The sequence below is a fragment of the Heterocephalus glaber genome, unplaced genomic scaffold (genome assembly GCF_053883595.1).
Source record: "Heterocephalus glaber isolate CG9 unplaced genomic scaffold, H.glaber_assembly_v1.0 deba00001428, whole genome shotgun sequence".
In the NCBI taxonomy this organism is placed as follows: Eukaryota; Metazoa; Chordata; class Mammalia; order Rodentia; family Bathyergidae; genus Heterocephalus; species Heterocephalus glaber.
In genome coordinates, this window is record NW_028258293.1 from 19,816,973 (window position 1) to 19,842,086 (window position 25,114).

Consider the following 25,114-nt stretch of genomic DNA (forward strand, 5'->3'; position numbering starts at 1 on the left):
GTTTACTCTCTTAGGACTGTGATCTCTTAAAGGGATATCATCCTGCTTAGTTTCTGGTCTTTTGTCATGATAAAAATCATCTTTCAGCATGTCTCTTTTTTAAGTCTTTAGGTGGGGGCTAAGCAGATAATCCTTTCTTGTCAGCTATATCCAAAGTCCCTTTCCTTTTCCTAGTATTCTGCCCAAGGATCTGTCTCTTCTGTGGATGATTGATATTAAAACTGTGCCTCAGGAGATAATCCATTCCTTATCCTTAAACACCAGCACCAACTGGTCTGTTAGGAGTCAACATAAGAAGTACACACATGGAGTGGTGTGGGATAGAACACCTTTGTTTTTATATCTGTTTGCCACCCGTGGTCCCAGCATTGATAAAACTTTGATGTAACCTGGAAACATGGTCATAACATTTATTTATAAATCAAACCACAGCTAAACAGTTATCATATTTTTTTGTTATTTTTAAAAGAAAAATAAATGTTGTAAAACTTTGCACTTGTATTTATTTTAATTAATGCATTATAATCTTTCCTGTTTGATTTTAAAGGTGAACAAATAATGATACCATTTTTATTATGCTGTAGAGCCTGAATGTTGGTTGAAGCAGTTGGATTTTTTTATTTTTTATTTTTGGTACCGGGGATTGAACTCCAGACCTTGCGCTTACGAGTCAGGCGGCAGAACCACTAAGCTAAATCCCCGGCCAGTTGAAGCAGTTTTTAAAAGAAACAATGGTTCGAGTCCAAAAACATCTAGATCCTGGACTGATTTAATTTGTACAGTTAAGTTGTAATGGTTTCTAAAATCTGTCCTTTTCATATCACTCGCTTGTATAACATGTCTATTTTTTGTACTAATGATTAAACAGTAAGTAGTTGCCAAAGCATCTAATTCAAAAACCAAAACAAGTCTTTTTTTTTCTATGTATATATCACATAGCTTATTCCAGAAACTATTTTATTATTATTTATTTATTTTTTTGCTACCGGGGATTGAACTCAGGACCTTGCGTTTGCAAGGCAGGCGCCCGAACCACTGAGCTAAATCCCTAGCCCTCCAGAAACTATTTTAAATGAATAATTATAAAGAAATAATATGGTGAAATAATTGTGTTTACCAAGGGTTGTTTGCATTTGTGGGACATAGAGTTTGAAGTTATTGAAGAAATTTGTTACAGGGCTCAAGGAAATTGGGTGAGTAGTTGGATACTTGGCAAGTTAAGCCTCAGCTATAGTGAACTACTTCCTATTCTAAGAAATAGATTGCTCATCTTAATTTTGCAAGTTTCACTCCCTTATTATTGTGTTTTTAAAAAAATTCATAGACACCCCAGCGGTATAAAGTGACATACTTCTAACATTTTAACATATATCTTTCTAGAGATTTTTCTGTGTGTGTGTGTGTGTAATTTTTATTTTACTTCTATAAAACAAATTTATAGCAACTGTTCACTTAGTCTGTCTTTTAAAAAACTTAACTATATTATAATGGCAGCTTTCCATATACCATATATAAGTAACAATTTTTATTAGCTAAAAGTTTTTATCATTTTAACATAAATTTAATTAACATATAATAACTGCCAGTGAATCTATTATGATGAGACATCTTGGTTATTTCCAGTGTTTTGCATTTATAAATAGTGTTGCTCTTCATTTTTAATAGGTTAGAGATATCAGCTAAATAAGTCACTACAGGAACTACTGCTTAAACAGCAACAGAGGAAATTGCATAGCATCATGAAAATGAGGATGTTACAGGGCAGTTCAGGGAAATCAGACTTTATACCTAATTCAAATTATATCTCTAGAACAATACAAATTGCTACTTATCTTTTGCCTTTATTGTATCCTAACAATATTTGAAACTAGGAATCTGAGTTGTGAAATTTCCATAGTCTTATTCTTTTTTGTATTTGATTTATTCTGACTGAAAGAGATGCCTAAATATATGGTCCAGATATATTCCAGTAGTCTGTGAGTAGAGAAGCTCTTTTGTTTGTTTGTTTTTTTGAGACAGAGTCTCTCTGTGTAGTTCAGGCTATCCTTGAATTCACAATGTAGCCCAGGCTGGCCTTGAACTCTAAATGATCCCCCTGCCTCAGCCTTCTGAGTGCTGGGATTACAGGCATGCACCACCACAGCCAATTTGAGAAACTTTTGAAACTTAAAAATAAAAGTGCTTTTATCAGCGATACTGCAATGTAGAAAGACCCAGGTCAAACAATAAAAAGGACTGGAAGTAGCTCGTATTGAAGGCTCTGAGTTAATCCCCACTACTACAAAACAAACCTGAGATTTGGCGTATAAATCAGGAACCCTGTATGTAAATCCCTAGTATCTCCCCCTGCACACATCATTTGGGGTCTTGGGTGTAGTTCAGTGATAGAGTGCATGCTTACCAAGCAGAAGATCCTCAGTTAAGTCACCAGCAATTTCCTATCCCCAAAAGGAAAATTCTGAGTTCTGTGGAGCCATATAATATGGAAGTTTGATGATGAGCTTTTCTTTTTCCCTGGTGCTGGAGATTGAGTGGAGGGCATTCTGGAGAAGCGCTGCACCCAGCCCTGGTGAACTTTTTTTTTCCCCCCTCTAGTACTGGGGATCAAACTCAGGACCTTGTGCTCCCAAGGCAGACACAGTGTCACTGAGCTAAATCCCCACCCCTTCTGGTGAACTTTTTTTTTTGGTACTGGAGATCTGACTCAGGTCCTTGCGCTTGTACAGCAGGCGGTGAAACACTGAGCTAAATCCCTGGCCCTAGTGAACTTTTAAAAATGTAACACTTCCCACACTTATTTTGTTGTAGAACTTTCTAATTGCAGGATATTTCACTGAATAAGGTTTGGAAAACACTGGATGAGAGCATGGTAGAGGTGTTTTTCTTTTTTTTTTAGGAGATGGGAAGTAGGATTTGTGTTAGAAAATGTAACATGACACTAGTTAACTTGTGTGGTTGTTGAAAACAAGGGCCATGGCATCACATTTACAGAGTCAGAATCTCACCTGTGTTATTTGTTAAACATGATCTTGGATAAGAATTTTTTTCATTAAGTTTATTGGTACATTTTAGGTATGCAATACAGTTATATTCATCATTGGGATCTTGTACCTTTGCATGATGTACCTTGGTTCTTATTTTTCCCCCATTCCCCTGCCCTTCAACCCCTCCACACTCCCTATTTACAAAGACTTTTTTTCATTTTTTTCTTTTCTCATATTTTTTCTTTACCCTTTTTTCCTTTCCCCTACCCCTCCCACTTCCCCTATCCCTTTAGACCTTTTCTATTTCACATTAGTAGTTATACGTTTTGATCCTTATTTACACTTTTAGTTTTTCACACTAGAGAAACTATTAAGTATTTACACATGTGTGTCCTATGTATTTCACCTGAGAGTGTGGCCTCAATGTGTATCCATTTAGCTATAAATATCTCTAGTTTTTCATTCTTTATGGCTGAGTAGTTCTCCATTTTATTAAAAAAACCCCACATCTTCTTTATCCAGTCTCCAGTTGATGGGCAAATGGGCTGTTTCCAAGCCTAAGCTATTATAAACTGTGCCACCATAAACATGGGTGTGCGTATATTGCTGTGGTAGGATTCTTTTAATTCTTTTGGGAAGATACTCAGCAGAGGATTAGCTGGATCAAGTGGGACCTCTAATCCTAGTTTTTTGAGGTATCTCCATACTGATTTCCACAGTGGCTGCACCAGTCTGCACTCCCACCAACAATGGAGAAGGGCTCCTTTCTCCCCACAGCCCCGCCAGCATTTGTTATTGGTTCATTTCTTCATAGCAGCCATTCTTTCTGGGTTGAGGTGGAATCTCAGCATTGTTTTCATTTGGATCTCTCAAATGACCAGTGATGTTGAACATTTTTTCATATGTTTATTTGCCATGTCTACTTGTTTGTCTGAGAAATGTCGGTTCATTTCAGATGCCCATTTTTGGATTGGGTTTTTATATTTGGGGGGGGTCTGATTTTTTTAAGTTCTTCATATATTCTAGATAGTAGTCCTTTGTCTGAGGAACAGCTGGTAAAAGTTTTTTCCCACATTGTAGGTTGTCTCTTGGCTCTGTTGGTGGTTTCTCTTGCAATGCAAAAGCTTTTAAAAATGATGAGATCCCAGCTGTTGATTCACTGTGCAGGTTCCCGTGCTACTGAGGATTTGTTCATAAAGTCTTTTCCTATGCCAATGTTCTACCTAACTTACCTTCCAGCAAGTTTAGTGTTTCTGTTTTAATATTTAGACCTTTAATCCACTTTGATTTTAGTTTAGTGCATGGTGAAAGATAGGGGTCTAGTTTTAATCTTTAGCAGATTGAAATCCAGTTTTCCCAACACCGTTTATTAAAGAGGCTATCTTTCCTCCAGTGAGGATGGTTGGCTCCTTTGTCAAAGATGAGGTAACTGAGTATGTCTGGAGTTGTTTCTGCATCTTCTAATCTATTGCACTGATCTTCGGGTCTGTTTCTTTGCCAGTACTATGCTGTTTTTATCACAGTGGCTTTGTAGTTTAGTTTCAAGTTGGGGATTGTGATACCCACCTCTGTTGCTTAGAATTGCTTTTGCTATGCTGGGTCTCTTCTGGTTCCAAATGAATTTTTGGATTGTTTTCTCTAGTTCTGTGAAATATACAGTTGGGAATTCAATTGGGATTACATTGAATGTATCTATAGCAGTTTTGGAAGTATGGACATTTTCACTATATTGGTTCTTCCTACGCAGGAACAGGGGAGTCTCCATTTTCTTACGTCCTCTTTGATCTCTTTTTTTGTAGTTTTAAGTGTAGAGGTCTTTTGCTTCTTTCATTAGATTGATTCCTAGATATTTCATTTTTTGGGGATGCTATTGTGAAAGGAATTGTTTCTCTCATTTCTCTCTCAGTGAGTCTGTTATTGTGTACAAGAAGGTTATTGACTTTTGAGTGTTGACCTTGTATCCAGCTACTCTACTGAATCTGTAAATTAAGTCTAGAAGTCTTTTGGTGGAGTTGTTTGGGTCTTTTATGTAGAGTATCATATGGTGAGCAAATAATGACAGTTTAACTTTTTTGTTACCTGTCTGTATTCTTTTATTTCTTTCTCTTGTCTAATTCCTGAGGCTAATGTTGCCAGAACTATATTGAACAGAAGTGGTGTTTTAATATTTTTTTTTCTGAATTCTGTAGGTGTTTTACTTGTGGTTATCTTGAGTGGTACATAGTACTTAAATAGCTATTAATTATTAAACTGATAAAAATTAACTTCAGTCACATGCAAACTGCACTTTTACTCCTGGCACACATTTTTTGTTATTGATGCCGTGACTTCTCTGTATATTGTATATGTTTTTGTTTTGTTTTTGGTACCGGTGATCGAACTCGGGTCCTTGCGCTTTCGGGCCAGGCGGCGGAACCACTGAGCTAAATCCCCATTCCTTTATATTGTATATGTAACAGTAAATTTTTGTGACTATAGGGTTTTTTTTTTAAGCAGTTCTGTCTTTTAACTTTTATGCTAGGGTTTAAAATGTTTTACACACCACCAGTACAGTATAACTTATTCTGTATTTGTTAATATAGTTACCTTTACCAGTGAGATTTATATTTCCATATACTTTGTTGTTGCTGATTAGTATCTTTTTATTTCAACTTGAAGAGTTTCCTTTAATATTTCTTATACTGTAAGTCATTTTCATGAATGATAAATATCTTCAGTTTTTGTTTGAGAAAGTATTTATTCTTTCTTTCTTAATTTTTTTTGTTTGTTTTAGACAGGGTCTCCCTTTTTAGTTCAGGCTGGCTTTGAACTCACAGTGATCCTCCTGCCTCAGCCTCCTGAGTGCTGGGATTATAGGCATGTGCTACCATGCCCAGCTTATTTTTTATTTTTATTTTTTTAAAAATGAAGCATCCTTCTCTTTATTCATTTGTTTTTGTTTTTGGTACCTGGGATCAAACTCGGGACCTTGCACTTGCGAAGCAGGCAGCGGAACCACTGAGCTAAATCCCTGGCCCTTTTTCTTTATTTTTAAAGAATAATTTCATCCAGTGATGGCAAACCTTTTAGAGTTTTCAGTGATACAAACAGCCCCCTGCAACATGTGTGCCATAAGTTTGCCACCACCGGGTTACTCAGTTATAGTATTCTTAGTTGGTAGTTTTTTTCCCTTCCAGAACATTTGAATATGTTGTTCTGCTATCCCTTGTCTATAAGGTTTCTGCTGAGAAATCCACTGATAGTCCTATGCGTGCTCCCTTGTATGTGACAAGTTACTTTTCTTTTACTACTTTCATAACTCTCTGTCTTTGAGTAAACAACTTAATTATAATATATTTTAGCCTAGATTTCTTTAAGTACTACTTTTGGAAAATTTCAGCCATTATTTAGGTAAGTTTTCACCCTTTCTCTTTCCTTCTTTGCCTCACAGTTTATTTATGAGTTTACTTGATGGTGTCTCATAAGTCTTATAAGCATTCTTTCTCTTATTCTTTTTTCTTCCCTGATTGTATACTTTCATAAGACCTGTCTTTAAGTTTTTTGTTTCTCAGCTTGAGCAAGTTGTTGAAGCTTTCTATTGAAGTTTTCATTTCTGTCATTGTATTCTTGAGCTTTAATATTTCTTTTTGGTCTTTTTTTGTTGTTTCTATCTCCATATTGAACTTATCATTTTGTTCATCTATTGTTTTCCTTGGTTTTATTTAGTATTCTTATATAATTCTTATATTCTCATGTAGCTCGTGAACTTTCAAGACAATTTTTTTTTTCAGGCAGCTCATAGATTTCTATTCCCTCCTTTCCTTCCAAAATTGAACCCAGAGCCTTGCAGATGCCAAGCCCAGTTTTTACTCCTGGGCTATAACCCAAGCCCTGATCTGTATTTCTTTTTTTGTTTTGTTTTGTTTTTTTGGTACGGGGGATTGAACTTGGGACCTTGCGCTTGTGAGGCAGGAGCCAGAACCACTGAGCCAAATCCCCGACCCTCCTGATCTCTATTTCTTTAGGATTAGTTACTGGCAGTTTTTTCTCTGATGGTATCATGACTCCTTTATTCTTTGCTATCTTTTGTTTGTATCTGTACATTTAAAGGAACAGGCACTTTTTCAATTTTTACAAAATGGAGACATCCCAGTAAGAGATTCTGGGTGGGCTGACTGGAGAGTCCATAGGCAGGCTTGCTGCCCTGTGCTCGCATTTGTGGGCAGACATATTTGGTTCTGGAGTGTGTAGGAGGCAGGCTCAGTGCTGTAGTCTGCAGAGGATGGTTTTCATTTGCTGCCATGATTTGTGTGTGAGTGGTTCTGGTGCCAAGTCTGTGATGAAGTCACATGTTTACTTTAGTCTTTCTTTTCTTTAATTGTACTTTCTTTAGTATTTCTTGGGAGAACTTATGGTCCAAGGGTATCTTCTTGAGATTGTGCTGCAAAGGCTGAATTCTAGACCTTTTCTGAAGTTTTTAGATTGCATTATTTTTTTTTTTTTTGGTAGATTGGATTATTGGTAAACTTGATTTTCTGTTGGGAGATGAATGCTGGAGCCTCCTATTGTCCCATTATGCTGACACCACATTTATGCTTCTTAGATTTTCAATTTCTTAAAGAGGTTTTAAGAAATCATTCATTTCTAAAAATTTGTCCATTTCATTTTGATTTCCAAATTTATTGCTGTAATAGTGTTCATAAAGTCTCTAAAATCTGTAATAATTTCTGATTTTCTTTTTCTTTTTAGATACTGGGTATTGAATCCAGGGCCTTCACATTGAGGTATATCCTTGGCCCTTTTAAAATGTATTATTTTGAGGTAGTGTTTACTAAGTCACTAAGTTGCCAAGCGGGGTTTGAACTTGTGATCCTCCTAAAATTACCTTCCCAGAGTGCTGGGATTATAGGTGTGGACCACCATTCCTAGCTTTCTTTCCTTTCCATATATGCATTTAATGATATATATTTTTTCTATGCACAGTCTAATCTGTGACACAGAAGTTTTGTTTAATAGTACCTTTTTTTTGTTGATTAAAATCTGGTGGCAATAAAATCCTCTTGATAAGGCCAGGGATTTAGCTTAGTGGCCCCGCACCTGCCTTGAAAGTGCAAGGTCCTGAGTTCAATCCCTGGCACCAAGTTGGTGGGGGACATCCTCTTGACAAAATTTAGGCCTTAAAATTTGATCCAGGAAAAACAGAATTGGTTTGGAAAAGGAAACTTAATATGGCAGAAGTTTTGCTTCCATCCCTTCAGAATTTGCTATGATAGAATCTTACTTTGGTGGTGGGGCATTACCGAGGATTGAACCCTGGGCTTTGCACGTGCTAGGCAAGCTGTCTGCCACTGAGCTACATCACTAGACTTCTTAAAAGATTATTTTGAGACAGGATCTTGCTAAGTTGCTCTGGCCGGCTTTGAATTTGCAATTATCCTTCCTTAGGCTCCCAAGCAGCTGAAATTACAGCTGTGTACCACCATGTCCAGCAGAAGTTTATGTTTGTTTGGTTTTGAGATAGAGTCTCAGTGTTGCTCAGGCTGACTTTAAACTCCTATGCCCAAAAAATCTCCCTGCTTTTATCTCAAGTAGCTGGGACTATAGGTGGATACTACCATGCCTGGTGAAGTTTATATTTTAAAAATTTGACATGGACATAAAAGTAAGTTGTTATTGTAGTATGAACAAAGCAGAATGTATTTTTTCCCCTCAAGATGGGGTCTTGGTATGTGGCCCAGACAGATAGCAAGTGATCCTGCCGTTTGACCCTGGAATGAAAACTTTAAAAAAATAAATAGTCTAACTGTGCTATACAGAAAATTCGTCATATTAGGATATTGGTTTAGTGGAATAAATTCAGGAAAAAATACATCCTTGCTGTCGGGATAATACCTTTACAGGATCAAAACAAGTGATAAAAATGCGACCTCAATCAATATCTAAAATTTTTCTGTATACCTTTTTGTTACTGTTGTTGTGGTACTGAGGATTGAACCTAGGGGCTTTATACTGAGCTATGTCCTCAGGTCTTTTTACATTTTTATTTTGAGACAGGGCCTTGCTAAGTTGGCCAGGAGGGACTCAAACTTGTGATCCTCCACCTCACCCTCCCAAGTGATGGGATTACAGGTGTGTGCCACTGTGCCTGGCTTTCATACCCATCTTTAATATAATACTAAAAAAATCATAATACTAGTAATAGGTGTTATGAAGTGTAATTTTATATGGACTTAATAATATTTACATGTAAATATTAAATCAGCATGTCTGATTTTTGGGGGGGGGGTTGATGCTGAGGTGGAGGTAGGTAAACAAGAAATTTATTGAGAAAAATGCCTGTGAAAAGTTAATGAAAGCAGGTTAGAACCAGGAGAGTTGCATCACCATCATGCAGATCTGACAGAGTTTTAGCCAATCCAGTAGGAAGTTATGTAGCAAGGAGTGCTTGTTTGAGGAGTCACATGTAAAATGGAATAACCAGGCCCTTGTACCCAAGCTGTGCTTAGTCATTGGTTGTGGGATGCTTGGGAAGGTTTTGGTTTTGGCTGGAAAACTGAGGTGGAATATGAAGGCTCTATCAGCTAATTACCTTCCCTACAGCTGGATGATAAATTCTTTGGAACTCAGTGACTCATTTCTTTGACCAACATACTAATCATTATACTTTGTTTCTTTTAAAGGCTTATTATTGGTTATTTAAAATGATACATAATTTTTGTAAAATGTCTTTGGCTTGGGGATACACCAAGGGGTTAAGACAAAAAGATATTTTTTAGTTTTGAGAACCTTAAAAATCAGATATGTTACTCAAGAACATGTAACAAAATGATTTTTTAAGGGAAGAGGGAAGTTGGCTATATAGTTCTTATATTTTAAGACAAGGCTAGAGTAGCTCTTCTGTACAGTTGTGGTGATGATTAGAACATAATGTTTTTGCATCTTGAGATCATAATGTTAAGTGAAATAAATCAGACAAACTTAAATGCCACATGGTTTTTCTTAATGAGAAACCCAAAATATAAATAGAGCAAAATAAAAGATAGATAATGGGATGTAGGGAGATTTATTCAAATAGGAAGGGGAACAAGAGATGGAGGGAAGAAAGAGAGAGGAGAGGGAAAAGAGGTGAAAAAAAGAATTAAGATGTGTCGTGTACATGTGCCAATTCTCCACAAGGAATATAATGATTATGTAATGGAAACGTGCTAATAAAAAATAAAAATTGAAAAAAGAACATAATGCTTATATGTGTGAAGAAATCTTGTCAAACTATGAAAAAATGGAGAGAACTGACAGAAAAGACAAGGTAATTACTTAGATAAAATTTAGGAATTGAAATCTGTGTATAAACATGAAACTTGCAGAGATAACATGATCGAGTAAATTGAAAGATGAAAATCGGTGATAAAAATAAATCTTTGCACTTGAAGGGCCTATGTGGATTATGTTTTCAATATTTTCATATCAGACAGTTCTCCTGTCTTCAGGCAACTGGTACTGGCCCAGAGAGTAAATTTCTCTTCTTGGTCACCCTGGGATTGGAGGGAATATGAGTGAAAAAGCACAAATTTATTACTCCTTACCAGAGAAAACAACTTCTAAGCATAAAGGAGTTGACTTTCCTGAAGGACTTCATACTGTTAAGGAGGTAACAGGATTTAGTTTGGGGAAATTGAAAAGTTGGCTTGATGATTAAGAAATAAACTTTTTCCAAGTGATAAATATTTTCTCCCTTATAATAAAAGTAGTAAGGTAGTAGGTGCTCATTAAAAAAATTCAGAGAAAATAAAAATATAAACAAGAAATCTACCGTTAGTTTTTTTGTGTGTGTGGTACTAGGAATTGAACCCAGAGCTTTCATGTAGAGTTATATCCCAGGCCCTTTTTTAGAGATAGGGTTTCTCTAAGTTGCTAAGTTGCCCAGGCTAGGCTACACCTTACTATCCTCCTGCCTAGTCTCCTAGATTGCTGGGATTATAGATGTGCACTGACACATCTGATTGTACTTGTAATTCTTTTTCTTTTTTTTGTAGTTGTAATTTTTTTTGTCTTTTTTGGTACCGGGGATTGAACTCAGGACTTTGTGCTCGTGAGGCAGGCGGCAGCACTGGTGAGCTAAATCTCTGGCCCTGTAATTGCAATTCTTTTACCATTTCAGTATATATATGTACTTCCTGACTTCTTAAAAATGCATATATACAACACATGTGTAAAACATGTTGTTCCTGACATATTAGCTCATTATATTGATAGTATTTGCTGTTATGTGAACTTTACTCCATTGAGTACATTTTAGACATCTATGCTAATAAAGATGTTATTTTAAATTGCTGTATATATATATTTAATGAGTAGTCTCTATTTATGACTAGAATTTTTTTAGAATGAAAATCCTAGCTTAAAAGGCACGAGTATTTTTAAAACTTTTGAAATTTATTACTAATTGACTTCTATAAATTTTGCCAATTTCTACTTCTGTCAGTAGGATGTACAAGTATTTTGTTGATTTTATGTGACGCTGGGGATTGAACCTAGGATCTTGTGCATGCTGATAAGCATGTGCTGTACCACTGAGCTACATCCCCAACCCCTGTTGTTATTTTGTCTCAGCTGTGGATATTATCATTTAGTTTAACTTTTGCCAACTTTATAATGAATGGTATCATATTTTACTGTAAATATTTGAGTCTAGAATGATGAAATGTTATTGGGAAGTAGTAGAATAGTTTCCCTTGGGATAGTTAGAAGTAAACTGCACAGAAATTTTAAGAACTTTCATGGCAGGAGGGATGAACTGATGACTGATTTTGATAGAATTAGAAAAATGAAAGAAAAATCCAGCACTCTCTCTCTTTAGAAATGTTATAGTCATTGTCATCTAGTACTTCTGTAGAGATAATGAAAGAAATAAAAATAGAGTACTTACTAGGAAATAAATTTCTATTTATAATACCTCAAATACAACTTTTCTGACTGGTTTCTACGAACAGAGAGTACTCTGGATTTAGATGTTTACCATTTTCTCAAGAACATTCTAATACTACTTAGACAACTGTTTTTTAAAAAATGAAATTGAATTTTATATCTATTTCTTCATTTGTTTGGCATAATTCCATGTTCCATTTGAATGTTTTTATAGAAATGGAAGTGTTTTTATTTTGTTAACTGAAATTGTTAAATATTGTCAATAACATACACTCCCCCATTTGACCGCAGTTGCTCATGCAGGCTAGGCAAGCTCTGTGCCACTGAGCTACCTTCCCAAGCACAAATTGATGTATTTAAAGATACATTCCTGTGATAGGTTCATTTGGAAGATTGACAATAATTTATATAAGTTTTGTTTTGTTTTTTTGGTACTGGGGATCTAACTCAGGACCTTGTGCTTGCAAGGCAGGCACCAGAATCATTGAGCTAAATCCCCAGCCCAGTTTAAATATTTTTTTATCCTAATTCTCAGTAACATAGATTCTCAGGAATAGTAAAGAAAATATTTTTGTGTTCTCTTTTTTTTTTAATAAAAGTTTTATCTGAGCTGGGCGTGGTAGCACATGCCTTTAATCCCAGCACTGGGGAGGATGAGGCAGGAGGATTGCCACAAGTTTGAGGCCAGCCTGGAGTACATAGTGAGTTCAAGGCCAGCCTGAGCTACATAGTGAGACCCTGTCTCAAAAACAAAAACAAAACCTCCAAAGGACAAAAAAATTACCTGAACATGTATTTGTTAAATCAAACTTCTCACACTGCCCTACTCCCAAGATGGTAAACTAAGATGTCACATAAACTATTTTTTTTTTTTTTGGGAGACAGGGTCTCACTATGCATTTCAGGTTGGCATTGAACTCACTGTGTAGCCTAGGCTGGCCTCAAACTTACAGCAATCCTCCTGCCTCAGCCTCCTGAGTGCTGGGATTACAGGAATGAGCCATCACACCCGGTGACATAAGCTATCTAAAATACAGCAGTATTTGAGACTTTTGAAAAATGTCACCTACTTTGGGCTTTCAGTTAATAAATAAAAATGTTTGTTTAGTACCATTGATATTCTTGTTATATTGGCCATTAAGCAGCCTAGTAAGCCATGCAAATATGGTCTCTGTTCTTATGGAACTATACTTTTGCCATCTGTTACAATAGAAGCAAAACAAAACAAAACACTGCAATTACAATTTACAACATGTACTTTGAAGGGAAAAAAGTGCAATGTTAGAGAATAATGGAGAGACCTATTTTCAGCAAAGTGGTCAGGATAGGCACTCTGAAGAGGTGATATCTAAACTAACATGAAGTATTAGAAAGAATCAGCTATATTGTTAAAGATAATAAGACTGTGGAATTTATGCTGGAATTTTAGGTACCTCCTATGGTGCTGACTGTACTTGCTCTCCAGCCAAAACTTGCAAATGGGATATTCACTTAATACCACTTTCTTCCAAATATTGATTCTCCTCCAGTATTTTTGTCACTCTTCAGTGCCTTTAGGGAGCTGATTTTATACTTTGTTCAGAATGCATAGTTGTTGTCTATGAAAAGATTAATCAAGTAGATACTTATTCAGCCATAGCAGAAGCAGAACTATCGTTTCTTTTTGTGTGGCAAAATTCTGTTGATGATTATATATATTTCCTGATGTACATACCAGCTTTGTAGACATATGTGCAGATGAGTTAAGAAATAGTCATTTTGAATATTGCCTTTGTACATTGCCTGATTCAGAAAAGTCAGTTCCTGATCTTAAGAGAGAACAGTCTAGTTGGGAAGATAATCAGGGAAACAGAAGATGGTAATATAAGTCAAAGGAGACATAATACAAGAATAAACAACATTGCATGAAGAGGGCCGGAAATTTACCTCAGTGCCACCGTGCCTGCCTGGCAAGTGGAAGGTCCTGAGTTTGATCCTTGGAACTGGGGGGAAAAAAAATTGCATGAAGGGCAGAGAGGAAGGGAAACTTAGTCTGGTAGGCAAGAGATAAGGTGAAAAATGACTTTCTAGAGGAGGCATTTCTGTGTTGTATCTGTGCGAAATAAGGACGTGTCAGGTGAAGAAAGAAATAAAATGCTTTCTATGAAAAAGAGAGAAGAGCATCAATAAGCATCTATGGACCTAAGAATGAATGATCATTAGAAGGATTGCAAGTACTCGTTTTGGTGTGGCCATAGTAGAGGGTATATATGGGAAAATGTTGAAATAGGAGGGCAGAGAGGTGGGCCCATCTGAAAGAGCTTTGAATGTCATGCCAGGGACTTTGGACTTTATAGATAGTGGGAAGGCATTAATATATTTTAGATGTTAATATGACAACATCAGATTCTCATATTAGAGTTATTATTTTGGTAGCAGTTTCCAGAAGATGAGAAATGGGAGGTAGAAGTACTAAGGAAGAAGTAGAAATACCAAGTCAGTCACAAAAATCATGAAGGCCTAACAGTGGTGATAGAGATTCTTTTTTTTTTTTTTTTTGGTACTGGGGATCGAACTCTGAACTTTCTGCTTGTGAAGCTGGTGGCGGCACCACTAAGCTAAATCCCTGGCCCTAGTGGTGATAGAGAAAAGGAGATGAACTCAAGTGAGTATTTAGGAGTAGGAACAATAAGTCTTCATAATGGATTTGTTATATATGTTGTGTTACTGATTGGAAATTATCCTGTGTTCCAGAGATTGTTATAAAATACAGTAATATATCTCTAGGGCCTAGATTTTTTTTCCTCACAAATACTATGAGGAAGAAGCAGCACATATTGGCCTCTGCTGGAGTCATCATTGTCTCTTAATTTGTAGCAGTGAGCATTTTGAGTTTATAGAAGTGATACTTTTAGCACTAATAAATAGAAGAAACTATTTAAAGTCAGTGGTTATTTCTTTTTTATTTTCTTATGTAACCCTTATATTCTTCATATCATGTATACTATGAAAAACTTAGTAACTGTCTTATACTTAGTTTTTAAAAACAAAACAGTAAATAAACAGACTGTAAAAAATTTTCCTTCTTAAAAAAATGAAAACTTGGGCCAGAGATTTAGCTGGGTGGTTCCGCCACCTACCTTGCAAGCGGAAGGACCCAAGTTCGATCCCCGGTACCAAAAAACCCCAAAAACAAAACAAAAAAAGAAAAGTCTGTCTTCCCTTGCTTGTCATCAGTTCTCCTTCCTCAGAGTAAGACCTCATTTCAGTCTGTTTTGTTGGTAGACACTTTATAGAGGAAAAAATATATTGAACAATTTTAGATGGCATCTGTTGGTTCTCCAATATGAAAGACGGGGAATTTAGTAAATTTAGTAATGTCCCCTTCTACCTTCTGATAATTATTATATTAATATTGTTATTCTAGAGGATATTTTATTACTTTAAATGATACTAAATTTCTTTTGGGAGGGTATTGGAGGTTGAACCCAGAGCCTTTCCACTAAGTTACATCCTCAGCCCTTTTTAAAAATTTTGAGACAAGGTCTCACTAAGTTACATAGGTCAGGCTCAAACTTGTGATCACCCTGCCTCAGCCTCCCAGAGTGCTGAGATTACAAGTGTGTGCCACCATGCCTGGAAAATTTCTGTTTCTTGAATTGTCAAATGTATAGTGTCTATTGATTGAATATTATTAAAAATAAGGATATTGTATACTTTCTACTTAGCTTTCTTTAGCACCTATAGTATTTGTTGACTTTAAAAATACTTAGGCATTATTTATGTAATTTAAATGATTGCCTTTTCTTAAGATGAATTGTTTCTTTCTTATCCCTTTCTATTTAATTATGTGGAAGTTCATATTCTGTGCTAATTATTCTTCTACATTCCTTGCAGCAATCCATGATGTATGATGGGGAAAAAGTTACTCAGAGTCATTAGTAGAAATGTGAAAGAAAGGTTGGAGGATCATTATTAAGGGCTTCAAAGAGTTTAAAATCTATCTTGTTAAAGAAGGAATAGGTAATTTTGCAGGATACATCAATCTGGGTTGGAGGCTGTTTTCCTTTAGGGCTTGGAATACATCACTCCAAGCTCTTGCCTTAAGGGTTTGCGTTGAGAAATCTGTTGTGATTCTGCCACTACTCTTTAAACTCTTCAGTGAAATTGAAAGGGAAGCAATACTCCCAGATTCATTTCTGGAAGCAAGCATCACCTTGATCCCCAAAGCAGAGGAAAGACCCAACTGAAAAAGAGAACTATAGGCCAATCTCACTAATGAATATAGATGCAAAAATCCTTAATAAGATACTGGCAAATAGAATGCAAAAGATCATCAAGTGGGATTCATTCGAGGGATGCAGGGATAGTTCAACATACGCAAATCAGTCAGTGTAATACACTGTATCAATAGAGCCAAGGACAAAAACCATATGATTATCTCCATAGATGCAGAAAAAGCATTTGACAAAATCCAACACACATTTATGATAAAAGCCCTATAAAAAACTGGAATAGATGGTCTCTGCCTCAATCTGATAAAAGCCATCTATGAAAAACCAACAGCCAATATCATACTAAGTGGTCAAAAACTGAAATCCTTCACATTAAAATCAGGAACAGGACAAGGATGTCCACTATCACCACTCTTGTTCAACTTAGTTTTGGAAACGTTAGTCACAGCAATTAGACAAGAGAAATAAAAGGAATAAAGATAGGAAGTGAAGAAGTCAACTTGTCATTATTTGCAGATGACATGAAATTCTATATAGAAGACCCCAAGAATGCCACCAAAAGTCTTCTAGACTTAATAACCAAATTTAGTAAAGTAGCTGGATACAAGGTCAACACACAAAAATCAATAGCTTTCCTCTACACGAACAACAGACTTACTGAGACAGAAATAGGGCAAACAATTCCTTTCACAATAGCATCCAAAAACCTGAAATACTTAGGAATCAACCTAACAAAAGAAATCAAAGACCTTTTCTCTGAAAACTATAGCACTTTGAAAAAAGATATTGAAGGGGATATCAGAAAATGGAAAGACATCCCTTACTCCTGGGTAGGAAGGATCAACATAGTGAAAATGGCCATACTTCCAATACTCCTATATAGATTCAGTGCAATACTGATTGAGATCCCAGCCACATACTTCATGGACCTTGAGAAAACAATCCAAAAATTCATTTGGAACAAGAAGAGACCCAGAATAGCAAAAGCAATTCTAGGCAACAGAGACATGGCAGGGGATATCACAACCCCCAACTTGAAACTATACTACAAAGCTACTGTGATAAAAACAGCATGGTACTGGCAAAGAAACAGACCTGAGGACGAGTGGAACAGATTAGAAGATGCAGAAACAACACCAGCCACACTCAGCCATCTCATCTTCGATAAAGGAGCCAAACACCCTCACTGGAGGAAAGATAGCCTCTTTAATAAACGGTGCTGGAAAAATTGGTCTTCAACTTGCCAAAGATTAAAACTAGACCTATATCTCTCACCATGCACTAAACTAAAATCAAAATGGATTAAAGATCTAAATATTAAAATAGAAACTCTGAACCAGTTGGAACAGAGGTTAGGTAGAACTGTTGAAGACATTGGTGTAGGAAAAGATTTTATGAACAAAACCTCAGTTGCCTGTGAACTAGCACAAACAATCAACAAGTGGGATCTCTTCTTATTAAAAGGCTTCTGCACAGCAAGAGAAACCACCAGCAGTGTGAAGAGACAACCCACAATGTGGGAAAAAATTTTCACCTGCTGTTCCTCAGACAAAGGTCTACTATCTAGAATCTATAAAGAAGTTAAAAAAATCAGATCTCCCAAATTTGAAGACCCAGTCCAAAAATGGGCATCTGAAATAAACACATTTCTCAGACAAAGAAGCAGAAATGTCAAGTAAACATCTGAAAAAATCTTCAACATCACTGGTCATATGAGAGATGCAAATGAAAACAACACTGAGATTCCACCTCACTCCAGAAAGAATGGCTGCTATCATGAAATTACCCAATAACAAATGCTGGTGGGGCTGTGGGGAAAGAGGAACCCTGCTCCACTGCTGGTGGGTGTGTAGAGTGGTGCAATCACTGTGGAAATCGGTATGGAGATACCTCAAAGAACTAGGACTGGAAGTCCCATTTGACCCAGCTATTCCCCTGCTGGGGATCTTCCCCAAAGGATTAAAAGTGTCATACCACAGTGATATATGTGCACCCATGTTCATAGCAGCACAAATCTATAATAGCTAAAACTTGGAAGCAGCCCAATTGCCCATCAGCTGGAGACTGGATAAAGAAAATATGGGTTTTTAAAAATAAAATGGAGTACTGCTCAGCCATAAAAAATGAGAAATTAGAGACATGTATAGCTAAATGTATGCACAGTGAGGTGATACTCTTAAGTGAAAAAAAATAGGACACACATGTGTAAGTACTAGTTTCTCTAGTGTGAGAAACTGAAAGTGTAAATAAGGACTAAAAGGTATAATAGATAATGTGAAATAGGAAGAAAAGGGGCAAAGGGGAAGAGGAAGTGGGAGAGGTAGGGGGAAGGAAAGAACGGAATGGAATTAATATGAGAAAATGGAAAAAAAGGAAACAAAGTCTTTGTAAATAGGGAGGGATGGAGGGGTTGAAGGGAGGGCAGGGGAAGTGGGAAAAATAAGAACCAAGAGAGATTATGTAAAGGTGTAAATTTCCAATGATGAATGTCATGTTGTATACCTAAAATGTACCAGTAAAATAAAATTAAAAAAAAAAAAAGGAATAGGCACATTTTCCTTGTTAGTCCAGGTGACACGAATTGGTGAGAATATATGTAGATTTTACTCAGTGTAAGGAAAAATAGTTTAAACAGTTTAGATCTTCCTAAAAATAAAATGAACTATCCTTTAGCACCCTCTTTTCATCATTTTTATTTATTTTTCTTTTCTGTTTTAGAGCTGCTCAGTTCTGCTGAAGATTACATAACTAAGCTTTCTCCATTCAAGAGCTTGAATATTATAAAATATAGGAAAGGAACTCTTAGTCTTGGTGTCAGAAAACATTTCTAAGAGAAGATAACACTTGAACTGAGTCATGTAAAATTTGTAAGAGTTTACCTAGTAATGGAGAAAATAGGGATAAGAGTAAAGTGGAGAGAGTCTAAAAGAAAGAACAGTATTATTCAAAGGTTCACATGGGCCGGATGCCTGCCTCGAAAGCGCAAGGTCCTGAGTTGGATCCCTGGTGATCCTTGGTACCAAAAAAAAAAAAAGGTTCACCGTATTAGGAATTCAGCCATTATCTTGAATATGATGGGGAACTGGTTAACTGGAGCAACATGTAGTACAAATTATAGCAGTGTTGGGGGAAAATGATTTGACATGGACAACTGTGAAGTCAAGGAAAGCGATTAGGAAGATATTGCAGCAATTATGTAATAAATGATAAGGATCCATTGTACTGGAGGTGGGAAAATGTTGGAGTTTAAAATCATAAGTACATGGTTGTTATTGATGTGGGGGATTTTCCTTTATGAAAAGATAGATCAAAGAAGTTTTTATAAGGTAGCATTTACTGTAGTCTGGAATCTAGTTTCTAGTATTGGAGGCCCTGAAAATTGTAGTTTTGATGGGTTAAAACAGTAAGTCTCTTGGAGAGTACCAGTTTTTAAAATGACAATGAGATGTTCACTTTTAGGATGAGAATATTTAATAGTTACTATTGGTTACTTTGTTTTAGACATGATTTAGGTTCTTCCCCTAAGATGCATTTTGATTTGCAACTGAGCTACCTGGGGAGAAAAGTAGAGGGTATGGGATTGATTTTGCAGGTATGTGATTGTGAGAGAGGTGGAATGGTTGTGAGCTAGCACTTTGTGTGGCAGCTTCCTAATTTACTGAAAGCATTCTAATTCTGCAAGTTCTACAGCAGCTTCTTTGCGTGCCAGCTTCCTGGAGTGATGGTGTCAGCTTTTGTGATTGTGGCTGAAACAGAGTAGTTCTGTGGGTTAGCACTTATCTCTGGGAACTTAGTTACTCATAGCCTGCCTCTTCATGTTTTCCAGTTATATTGTGAACATCTGATTCTTATATTAAGTCCCTTTTCACTTAAATTACTTGGAGTGGATTCTAATCCTAGACCAGTGTAGTAATTAGTCATAATCAAAACTAACAGGGTACAGATCCTTAAGGGATGTAGAAGGGTCATTGGTAATCGATTCGTGACACACAGTGGTAAAAGTTACTTTTCACCTGTGGTCACCTGAAATGAAGTATTGGTTAAAGGCAGAGCTCTGGTGGACTGAGTGGTGATATATTTTAGGAGACACAGGATTATAAAGATTATAGGAGAATTGTGGTTTTTAATTTCACTGCAGAGTTTCAATCAGTGATTCTCAGTGTAGGGTGATTTTTACTCTCTAGGGTATATTTAGATATGTTTGGTGACTTTTTTTTTTTTTTTTTTTTTCAATCATGACTAGGTGAAGAGAGTGCAGTTAGATCTAGTGGCCCAAGACCAAGGAAGCTTCTGCATAGGATTATCCCCTTGCTCCAACAGGGTTGTGTAACTCAAACTGTTAATAGTGCCAAGTTTGAGAAATTCTGTTTTTAAAGGAAGTGACAATTTCAGTTTTTAAATCTTGGCTGAAGTTATGGTTAAAGGACTAAGGAGGCCTGGTGCAGGCACACACTTATAATACTAGTTGTTTGGGAGGCTGATGCAGGAAGATCACAAGTTCATCTCCCACTTGGGCAATTTAATGAGAGACCTTGTCTCAAAAAATAAAAAGGATTGCAGATGTAGATTAGTGTTAGAGTGCCCAGAGTTTGATCCCCAGTACCACCAAAAATGAACAAAACACAAAACTAAGTTTTGTGATTGGCTTAAAAGAATCTTATAACTGCAGGAAAGGAAAGTAGTCAGACTTTCCAGGGATTATTGGAACCTGAGGTAATGATAACTCCTACTGACTTAAGATATCACTCTGTTTTACCTGGTAGGTTAGGAACTTGTGGGAATCAGATGTGGACTTAAGGGTTGACTTAAAGTTACTTCACAGTGGGCTTAATGGACCCATGAATTCACCCTGTGGTTGTTCCTTGTTGCTTAGTGTGTATTTGGAATAAATGTATTCAACAGCTGGGAGAATTCCCCAAATTGGCTTCTTTATTCATGGTTGAAGGGCCATTGTGGTTGGAAAGACCAAATGTAACCTTCTAGAGGTTTGTTTTTTTTTAACTTACCAAAGCAATTTAATCTTTCTTTTTTAAAATTAATTTTATTGGTACATTTTATTGGTACATTTAAGGTATACAATTCATTTACATTTATCATTGGGTGTTTGTACCTATACATGATATATCTTGGTTCTTATTTTTTTCCCCATTACCTGTGCACCTTTCACCCACTCCACCCTTACCTATCTACATAGATTTCATTTCCATTTTTTTTTCTTTTCTCATAGTTTTTCCTTTCCCTCTTTTCCTTTCCCCTTCCTCACCCTTCACTCTTTCGTCTTTGGACCTTTTTTCCTATTTCAAATTATCAGTTATTCATTTTAATCATTTTAATCCTTAATTACACTTTCAGTTTCTAACACTAGAGAAGCTGTCCCGTATTTACACATGTGTGTCCTATTTATTTCACTTAAGAGGATGGCTTCAATATGCATCCATATAGCTATAAATGTCTGTAGTTTCTTGTTCTTTATGGCTGAGTAGTACTCCATTTTATTAAAAAACCACATCTTCTTTATCCAGTTTCCAGTTGATGGGCACTTGTGCTACTTTCAAGCTTTAGCTATTACAAACTGTGCCGCTATGAACGTGGGTGCACATATATCTCTGTGGTATGATTCTTTTAATTCTTTTGGGAAGATATGCAGCAGGGGAATAGCTGGGTCATATGGGACCTCAAGTCCTAGTTCTTTGAGGTATCTCCATACTGACTTCCACAGTGGTTGCACCAGTCTGCACTCCCACCAACAATGGAGAAGGGTTCCTTTCTCCCCACAACCCCGCTAGCATTTGTTATTGTTGATTTCTTGATAGCAGCCATTCTTTGTGGGGTGAGGTGGAATCTCAGTGTTGTTTTCATTTGCATCTCTTGAATGATGAGTGATGTTGAACATTTTTTCACGTATTTGTTTGCTGCTTTTACTTCTTTGTCTGAGAAATGTCTGTTCATTTCACATGCCCATTTTTGAATTGGGTCTTTGAATTTGGGGGGTCTGATTTTTTTCAATTCTTTATATATTCTAGATAGTACCCCTTTGTCTGAGATACAGCTGCTAAAATTTTTTTCCCATATTGTAGGTTGTCTGTTGCTCTGTTGGTGGTTTGTTTTGCAGTGCAGAAGCTTTTTAATAAGATGAGATCCCAGTTGCTGATTCTTTCTGCTAGTTCCCGTGCTGCTGAGGTTTTGTTCATGAAGTCTTTTCCTATACCAATGTCTTCAAGAGTTCTACCTAACTTATCTTCCAGCAAGTTTAGTGTTTCTGTCTTAATATTTAGATCTTTAATCCATTTTGATCTTAGTTTAGTGCATGATGATAGGTATGGGTCTAGTTTTAATCTTTGGTAGCTTGAGATCCAGTTTTTCCAACACCATTTATTAAATAGGCTATCTTTCCTCCAATGATGGTGATTGGCGCCTTTGTCAAAGATGAGGTGGCTGAGCATGTCTGGAGTTGTTTCTGGATCTTCTAATGTATTCCACTGATCCTCAGGTCTGTTCCTTTGCCAGTACCATGCTGATTTTATCACAGTAGCTTTGTAGTATAGTTTCAAGTTGGGGATTGTGATACCCCCGGCCATGTCTCTGTTGTTTAGAATTGCAAAGCAATTTAATCTTGAATTGCAGAGATAATGCCATATTAAGGCTTGAAAGGTTCAGGCTGCATATAACTCTCTTGTTTGCCTGTTTAGAAGATAGATTTTGTAGAATGATTAGCATAAACTTCTACCACTCTGTTATATTTAGTGTTTCACATATGGTCTCCTTGCTACAAACAGACCTGATACCTGATGATTAGATATTGATCTACAAAATGTCTTAAACATCTAATTAATTGAGAATATCAGAATTAGCCAGCAGTGAAGTATATTGCCACTATATTGTCTCCATGACTAGATCAGCTTTTTAGTCCTTTGCCATAATTTATTTATAGTGAATTTTTTTTTCTATCTCACTATCCCATAATATGTCACCCTGGTCCTGTACAGTGATGGTATCATGCTGATTGACAGAATTTTGTGATAGAAAACTAGTAGGCACCTAGATCATTTGAAAAGACACAGATGATGGTAGAACACAAAGCCCATCAAAAATTGAAGAATGTGACATTTTAGTTAAGTTTTTGAGGTTATAGTGTTTTAGGATATGTTTCCATGTCCTTACTGAAGTAAAAAATAAGCTACTGCATCTTATATTTCCTGCTGCCCAAAAGACTATAATAATGCTTGGATTTCTTTGGGTTTGAAGTAGCATATAGTACAGTCAGGTGTAGTTCCTCAATCTCTTTATTGAGTAATCCACAAAGTTGCTGTTAGGTTGCTGTATGGAACTTTTTTTTTTTGCTGTATGGAACTTGTAGCAGGCCCTGACATGAGAATCACAGTAACCCCTTCCTTTTGGAGCTAACTATATCTTCTTTCAAAAAGGCTACTAGTGGGGCTGGGGATTTAGCTCAGTAGTTCTGCTGCCTGCCTGGCAAGTGCAAAGACTGGAGTTTGATCCCCGGTACCCCCCAAAAAATAATAATAATAAGGGCTACTAGCTTACTGTTAAATTTGATAGAGAACAAATGCCCAAGTACTAGATACCAGTGAGCTACCTGTGCAGGGCAGGTATTTTATCATCAAATAGAAGTGTGGTATACATGGAATTGGGCAAAATGCAAATACTGAAAGCACATGTATGTTGAACAGAAAGAGGATCTTTCTATACTACTATCCTTATCATAACCTCACACCTATGGCTTCATTCTTGGGGAGTTCCCTATATGCCCATTAACAGATGATTCTAAACGATGTTAGATTGGCACTTGTTGGCACTTGTTAGATTATGGACAGACTCTGGTAGAAACTGCTGTTGGCCTCCTAATATATATTCTTTTCTCCTTGTTTAGAAACAGGTTTTTTTTGGTAACACAATTGTCACTTAACTAAGAGACTCCCATGCAGTTGAGTATGGTCATGTGACTAGGCTTTGGTCAGTGGTTTATAAACAAAATTGTTCTTCCAGGAATTCATGTGAAATAATATATGTCCTTTCTTTTCAATTTCTATTTGAAACATATTTGTGATATTTGGAGCTCTGGCAGACATAGTAAACTGTGAAAATGAGAGCCAAACTTCATAGATAGTGGGGTGATAAAGAAGAAACTGATTCCCTGAGACCATAAATTTGCTATTAGTCTTAGATTTTTTTTTTAAAGTATCTTGTTTAAGCTACTGATATTAAGGTTTTCTGCATATGCTGCTGAACATAATCCGAAGTGACACACTGAATTCTTAGATGAAAAGGTGCCTCTCTTTGAGATAGGGAATAGAGTAGGGAGGAGATACAGTATAGGTTTTGTAGAAATGATGAAAAATCCGATTTGGTCACAATTACTTTATTTGCTATTTATAGAAATAGGGTGTAGATGGTATTGGGAGCTTGAGAAATACTGTTTTGTTTGTTAGGAAAAGGCAGTGCATATTTTTAGGAGAGTGAAACCTCAAGGGAAAAAAACCCTATAGTAAAGTATTTTATAACCTATAGTAAAGTATTTTATAACTTCTTCAGCCACTTAATGTGTAATTCATTTTGAAGTATAGAATGTTTCATTTTTGAGAATACAGCAGAAATCATAAGGCTTGGATTGTTCATGTTGTTCTGTTCTGAGTTGAAGATGAGGAGTTAGAGATGGGAGAAAACAGATTTGTGGAAGGGAGAGCATTGTAAGCAGAAGACAAGTTTATATTAAACTATTTGGGAAGAAGAAATTTGTCATCTATTTATCTAAAAGGAAAGGCATAATAAGTTTCCAAGGTTTCTGAAGATTTTTTTAAAACTTAGAAGTTATTCTTTCCTCTTCTTTGTTGACTAGGGGATCCATTGATAGGGACACAGTGAGTGAATTTTAAGGTAAAATTTATGTGTGCTATGCCTAGTTGCACCGAGCAACAGATATCAATTTCTTGTTTAAGGAAGATAAACATGATGATGCCCTTTGCTGTTGTTCAGTCAATAACTCTTTTTCTT

General features: G+C 36.3%; 1 protein-coding gene across 11 annotated transcripts in view; it reads left to right on the forward strand.

Moving 5' to 3' along the window:
* The window catches only part of Sbf2 (SET binding factor 2), a 450,794-nt gene that overhangs the window by 10,681 nt on the left and 414,999 nt on the right, over positions 1–25,114 (forward strand). Inside the window, exon 1 of one of the 11 annotated variants that reach the window (XM_087211304.1) lies at positions 14,508–14,532. The exons of the other annotated variants lie outside the window; for them this stretch is intronic. Coding sequence (XP_087067430.1) covers positions 14,523–14,532 — 10 coding nt within the window. The 5' untranslated portion in view covers positions 14,508–14,522. Of the gene's footprint in view, positions 1–14,507; positions 14,533–25,114 lie in introns of those variants that run through there. 11 annotated transcript variants of the gene reach the window in all.